Consider the following 7,344-nt stretch of genomic DNA (forward strand, 5'->3'; position numbering starts at 1 on the left):
CACTGTGGTCTAGCTGGAAGGTTTTTGTGTTGCACATCGCTACCACTTCCGTTAGCGCCTGGAGCACATGTGCTAATTTTGTAGCTATGAAGGGAAACGCAGAATGCTCAGGAGAACCCCGAAAGCGACAAAAACTGTCGAAAGTTTGGGAACACTTTAGGCTAAAACCGTGTTTACAACCTGCACTCGTATAGACGCKTCATCCAAATGTTCTAAGATGAGCAAAAAGCCTCGTTAGTTAGCTTGATGTTTGTCGTCTTCTCTTTGGTAATATTGTGTATTAGTCTTGTTTATGTGAATACCTTCCTTTCAAGATACTGGGAACTTTTTAATAACTGACAATGGAGACTCTTTGGACCACTACTGCTTGCTGAATTTGTTGTGATTCTGTCACACCGGAGGGTTTCTTATCATTTCTTTCTTGGTGTATCTTTGGTAGGCTAGGCGTTTTAGGGGAAAGTTCCCCTTCACGTTTTCTCCACTTGTGGATTATAGCTTGCACTGTAATTTGCTGGAGTTCCATAATCTTTTTAACCCTTTTAAAGWCTGATAGCTGTCAGTGTCTTTGTTTCTGATTTGTTTTTAAATTTATTTAGATTGGGACACATGTTTTGTTTTTATTTTTATTTGAGATATTTTGGCCTAGGCAGGTTCTATTCTGTGGGTGTAGCTGGTGAAATTAAACCAAACAATGYGTGTAATGAGTTAATTCATAAAGTTATTTATACAACTTTTTATTAAAATAATTATTTCTAATTTTGTCRTAGCATAATTGGTTATATATTATTTAGATTATCTAAAGATAACAACAAAAGCAAAAACAGAAGTCTTTAAGGAAGCAATACCTTTCCACACCATTGCATATAATACATACATTCTAGAAATTCATACACATTTATTGCATTTTTTATTTGAAATGTGTTCAGTTTCTTGTTTTTTTCCTAACTTTCTCTTTTATTGAACTTAAAACAACAACAACAACAAAACTTAATCTCTCTGATTCCTCCACAGTTTTCGCACGAGTAAAGGAATTGGCTACTCTGCTCATTTTGTGGGAAACTGTCTCATCGTGACATCCCTGAAGTCCAAAGGAAAAGGCTTCCAGCACTGTGTAAAATACGATTTCCAGCCACGTAAGGTAAGGAAACACGCAGTCTGGAAATCCTGTGCCACTTGTTCAATTAGGCAGCGGCAGGAGTGCTCCGCTGCTCTCTCTCCCTCTTACATCTCTCTCTGCACTCGCTGCGAATGTTGATAAGCCTTGATAAGGTCTGTCAATTAAGGCCCCCTCTGCCACGCTGTCAGCAGTTTGCTGCTGTCCTAAACACAAACAYCCACACAAAGTCCTTGCGTGTGCACGGAAACAAGCGCACATTYGGTTGATGAGATGGCCTTCTGCAGGATTTGCTGACCCAACAGATTCCCGGCGCAGCCTAACAAAGTTCCCAGTGGTTCCAGTTGATCAATTTGTATGTCACCATCGTTTGTCAGGCTGGTGCATGGGTTAATGTTGATGTGTGCACTGGGGAGGGGGTAATGTTTGCATGGACATTTGCTCCCTCATTAACCTGGCAGAATTTTAGCCCCACKTGCTGAAAGAATTGAACAAATTGTAGTCATTTTTAACARGTCCCAGTCACAGACATGCTTTGGTATGAGGATTTCAGCAGTAAGGGTCTTTACTGCTGAAAAGACAGAAATGAGCACCCAGGACAAAAAGCAAATGCGGAGCAATGACTAATGGGGTTATTTATGTGTTTTCCAGGTTAGACGAGCATGGAAAAGAAAATAGTTTGGAAAATACTAGTATTTCCAGACAATATTTAGTATCTTGTGTTCATTCTAATATATCACCCAAATCAGAGTGAATAAATGGCTCCTAAATGATGACCAGATATCATTAAGTGATATTTCACAGCCCACTTGCAAAACAAACTGTTTCATGTGTTATTTCTTTTCAGTGGTACATGATCAGCATCGTCCATATCTATAATCGCTGGAGAAACTCAGAGATCCGCTGCTATGTCAACGGCCAGCTGGTCTCCTACGGCGACATGGCATGGCATGTCAACACTAATGATGTAAGTACACAATTAATATYGYTAAATATCATAGAACACACTTTTGCATGACTAGATTTCTTTGAACAGCAGCCAAAGAAATAGCCTTACACTAATTATCTTTAACTTTCAAAGAAGTGCCTCCGATAAAGCTCRGATAAAGCTCTGAAATCGAGTATTGCTTTGGCTTTACTTCAAGCTTTCCCTCATGTTGTGATCTTGGCAAACATTTGAGGTGTGCCCTCTGCGCTTGCCAGCTGCAGGAGAGTTGCCCTTGGGCTCTTTTCCAGCACAACTCGCCCAAACTCCAACTTCCAACTTTTCCATTTAGCAGGGGACAGGTAGCCTGACCTCTCTGTGACCCTTCATGCTCCCTTCCTCGGAGGTTTTCAACTTTTGCTGCTGTAACCGTAGGGGTGGAGAACACACATTTCCTGGCCTTGAGGCAAAGTGTTTTAGTTTGTGCACAGGGTTTGTGCAGCTCATCAAAAAAAACTCCAGAGAGGTGAGGGAACAGGTCTCAAAATGTACTGATCCTATCAGTGTGTTTTCTCTTGAAGGCTGGAGATAAAACGTATGTCATCATTTTTAAACAGCGGAGCAGGACAGATCTCATTGTGATAAGGGGTATTAAAAGGATGTAGCTGCTGAGAGGCGAGTGGACCGAAGAAGAACACATAGAAGAAGGTGATAGTGAAGTTGGTGGAGAAGAGATTAAAAACCAACAGCCATCACAAGTTCTCCTGTTTTCCTCCATCCACCAGATAGCTAAGGCCCTTTCAGTGTAAATGAAAAATGTATAAGACTTAAGAAAAAAAACCTGACACTGCGCCTTGATGTTATTAAATACATTATGGTTAAATTGCTTCTCCTTTTATTCCAGAGCTATGACAAGTGCTTTCTGGGTTCATCAGAGACGGCAGACGCGAACAGAGTCTTCTGTGGCCAGCTTGGAGCCATCTATGTTTTCAGTGAAGCTCTCAACCCGGCTCAGATCTTTGCCATTCATCAGCTCGGTCCAGGTTACAAGGTACATTCATACAACCAATCACGCTGAATCAGTTGTGAGGCACATATGCCAGATGTGTTTTGATTCTGATGTTGTTACTGACCATCTAACACTGAATCTGCTGTTGGGGATYTTGAGTATTTATTTATTAATTCATAGGAATTTAGTTATTATTAAGAAATAAGCTATAGTGAGAATAGAAACTGCAAGTTTGTGAACTTGTGATACCCTTTTAATTAAATTGTCTGGGTAATTGACCTATTCAGTGTTATGTTGACATTTTTCTTTGCATAAAGCTGCACATAAAAGCCTAAATATACACCATCTATAAACACAAGAACATATCTATTGTGTGATGGTCCGCATCATTAAAAAGAGAAGAATAAGGAAGAAAGAAACGCAGAACATTAGGCTCTATAAGTAAAAGTACCACAAAGCAATAAAGAGAAAAAAATTGTAATTGCTCATAAAGCTTTTTACTGCGATATTTTCRCAATATTGTGCAGTCACAGTTCAGGACGGTATGGAAAAGCCTACTTTCACATTAGTTCCACTTCAGGAAGCATGAACTTGATTTGCTAACATTTTGTATCACTTTAATGTTAACCTATTCCAATTAATTCACACTTCTCAAAAAATACGAGTGTAACAAAAAATAATAATTTATAGAGTGGAATACGTTTGTGCACTGTCATTTTTTTTCTCCTTTTAAAACATGGTTTGAATTACTCATAAGAGTATCACAAARCTGAAACTGTTGACTTTAACATTAAATACACCTTTCTCAACAGGTGAGGGCGCACTTTTTYCGTCTATAATCAGACATTTAAGCGACTTGAAACCATTCCTTCCACCCTGGCACCATCCAGCCTGGTTCGGGGGGCAGCCGCCCCCCCAGGCCCCCCTATAGCTCCGCCCCTSATTGGAACATCATTGCTTATTATTGATGGAGAGTTGTCCTGCTTAAAACTAAGACATTTAGTTTGGGAACATTTTGGGTGATGAAAAGAGCTGACTGAAGCCATCAGAAAGAAATGTATAAAGCTTATCAATGAGAGTAATTTAAGGAGCTCTTAGAAAGAATTTAATCAGTCTTTGCARGGTWTAAAAATGTTTTACTATTTTCAAAACTACTGCTGGCATCCAACTTTGACCATCTTAGAACTTTCATCTTGAAAGCTGGCAGCAAGATGCTAAAAGAACTCCCAAAACTCTTATGTGTTATCTTGCAGCTGCTGATGTGAAAATGCACAGCTGTGTAATCAGAGAGAACCCACAGAGTAGAGGTTCATAACTTTCTTGTCACCTAAGCAACGTGAATAAAAATTCTGCTGAAATCTGCTTCTTAATTAGGAAAACTGAGATTATCTTTTAAGTGCAATCAAATAATTTTTGATACACATTTTACGAGGGTAAACATGGATTTTCACACATTATGRGAAAACGTATAGCATCTGAGCTTTTTACACTGTTTGATGCAGAGAAGCGTGAGCTCTAAAAATCATATTCCAGGCCTTTTTTTGGCCTGGCTATAAGGGAAAGATGAGAGACCAGAGCATCTCGCCAGCTGTCTTCTCCTTGTTTTGGCAGACTTGCCTCAAGCTGCTTTCAGCCTTTACTTGAAGGTGTCCAGACCTGTCAAGATTTCAGCACCAGGAGACTGCAGCCGTATGCAGCTGTGGATGTGCAACAAGCTGCTGGAATTACAGCATATCCTCAGAACATGTATAAAAAATAATTATAAGATAATTCTTTACTTACTATAGACTAATGGAGCAGTAAATAAATTGTAATACTTTGAATTATTGTCACCATTAGTGATGTAAACCTTAGAAACATATTTACTTAATAAGTTACAGGTTATTATTATTATTATTATTATTGGTTGGTAGATGAACAGTATTTGAATGAAAGAAGAATCCTGCTCCCTGCTTTATAGTACAAATAACATGCATGTATGCACAACCCCATGTTTTAGTATATAGTCATAATACTATCCTAGCACAGCTAATATGTTAAGTAATGGTGCAAAAGGTAACATGAAGGATGCTAGCATAATGCTAATTGAAAATAAATGGAAGATCCAATTCATTGCTAATGTTTAGCATTGGTCTCAATATAGACATTACAAGCAAATACTTACTAACCATAGTGAAATAATCAGACATATTTTTTCCTGACCGAAGAAATAGCTGTTTTATTTTAAGTGCCAGTTTTTAGCTTTGACATGCTAACTGCGCTCSTACGGCAAGACCATTAGGTCAAAGTTGTTTCACAACCATTAGTTGTACGTAGTTAAAACTGAATTTAACCAGACTTTGAACTCACTCTTCTGAGAGAATGTAAAACAGAGGGTATCATTATATCATGTTATTAAATCATTTATTATATAATTTAACATGTACCTGACAGGGACGTCTCTACATAGCCAACCTCTGCTACAAGAGCAGAAATGAGAAATTCCTGGAGACGTGTGGGAAATATGATAGAACTGTTCTAAAGTACTGGTCGGTCGTATTTTTTCAGTATTCTTTCAGTATTCTTTCAGTAACTCCTTTGCCTTTTTGTCTCAGCTTTTGCTTTAATATTTGTGCTCTTTTTTGTATTTTGTTTTAACAATGCCTTAATGTTTTTTTGTGCTCTGACTTCTTTATGCATTGGCTTTTTAATTATTTTATGCATGTTTTCAGGAAGTTTTTACTAAAGTACATTTTTATCAGTCCTCTGACACCAGTGAATATATCCCAGATCACTTGAAAGGTGGCACAGATTTAGATGACTTACAGATTATTCAATGAACTAGAGCCTCTTCCTCACATTGAGGCTGTCAGTTATACTAGAGTTGCACACTTTACCTTCTCTGTCTGATCTAATATATTATGGGTAAGGATATCTTATAGACTAGATCTCTCATATGCTCCTCCTAATGATTACATGCTCATCCTCTGTTTTTTTTTTTCTTTACTGTATGAATACTGATTTTGCACTCTGTCACAGCCCAGAGCTTCCCGAGGCTGATCAGTTAGATGATTGCCTCTCTGCGTGGTGCAGAATGGCCTTCTCAGATGCCCAGAAGAGACCATTAAATGGCTCGGTTGTTTCAAAGACGCAGGGCCTCCGTGCTGGTACAGTAATGATGAGTGCGTGGGTTTTTTTTCCCCAGCTGGTTCAAGAATGATAACAGTGAGACTCAGTTTGTGTCGCCTAGTTTCCTTTCTTAATATAGGCCACTTATTGTTATCTTGGTTCCACACAAATGATGCATGTTTATGACAAGGTGCTCTTTACGTATTGCTTAGTTCATCTTCAGGAGAGCTGGATCTTCAAAGTACAGCATGTAWCCCTCGCAGCTGTACTGTATGTATCCTCTTGGCCTCGGCCGTTGTCAGTGTTACTGCTCAGTAATGAGCAGCCAGACAGACAGTTTGCTCTGCTGAACAAGCCTTCAGCTCAGAGAGGAGGCCCGTGGTCTTCACATTTGTGGCGGCTTATGATGGCCGACACACTATGTTGAGCTGAATGTCTGCGTGTGCAGTTTAAGGCCCCCACGCTCCACTAATGACACAAGAAAATGGAGCATAACATCTTGTTTTCCTGTGTGGGCTATAGCTGAAGGAAAGCTCCTGAGCTGTTCTATCTTTTTCTCTGTGTTTATGAAACCGTGTGWGTGGGTTTGTTTGGTTTGTGCTCCGCAACTCGTGTTGTTGAAAGCGCCGCTGGTTGCTGTCTTCATCAAGGCTCCAGATGTTCTCACTAAAGCAGCGCCAACAATCTGGCCACTGCATGATTATTGAAGCCATCCAGTCTGTGTGTGTATGCCTGTATTGTATTTATATGAGTTCAGATGTTTTATTGCATTTAGACATTGAGTGACACTGACTTTTCAAACAGCAGAGCTCTAAACGAGGGAATATGTAGGCGCAGCTGGAATTGCTCAGCAACAGGTTGGGGAGGGGGCAGTATGTAAAACTGGGAATGAAGAGCAAGTAAAATAAATATTTAAAAATGCTTCCAGAAAAAAACAACAACATTTTACATATACCAACAACATTTAGTTTGTGTATGTGGATCACATTCATAGCAGTTATGCAGCAAAATATATTTTTTGGTTACACAGATTAAAAACAACCTACAATGTATAAAAACCTGTTCATTATCCGATGAAAAAACTATTTGTTCAATCAAAATTCTGCAGATGTAATCAAGATTTTAATGAATTAAACTTGTATATAACCTAAACCAGACAGGCGAGAACAGAACAAAGCTTTTTTTTTT

General features: G+C 38.9%; 1 protein-coding gene across 16 annotated transcripts in view; it reads left to right on the forward strand.

The window, feature by feature from the left end:
* Nucleotides 1–7,344, forward strand: part of nbeaa (neurobeachin a) — a 108,950-nt gene that overhangs the window by 50,474 nt on the left and 51,132 nt on the right. For all 16 annotated transcript variants that reach the window (XM_008427310.2, XM_008427313.2, XM_008427314.2 and 13 more), the window contains exons 6-8: nt 1,012–1,138; nt 1,962–2,081; nt 2,944–3,090. In XM_008427310.2, coding sequence (XP_008425532.1) covers nt 1,012–1,138; nt 1,962–2,081; nt 2,944–3,090 — 394 coding nt within the window. The remainder of the gene's footprint in view (nt 1–1,011; nt 1,139–1,961; nt 2,082–2,943; nt 3,091–7,344) is intronic.

Source organism: Poecilia reticulata, linkage group LG14, assembly GCF_000633615.1.
Source record: "Poecilia reticulata strain Guanapo linkage group LG14, Guppy_female_1.0+MT, whole genome shotgun sequence".
In the NCBI taxonomy this organism is placed as follows: Eukaryota; Metazoa; Chordata; class Actinopteri; order Cyprinodontiformes; family Poeciliidae; genus Poecilia; species Poecilia reticulata.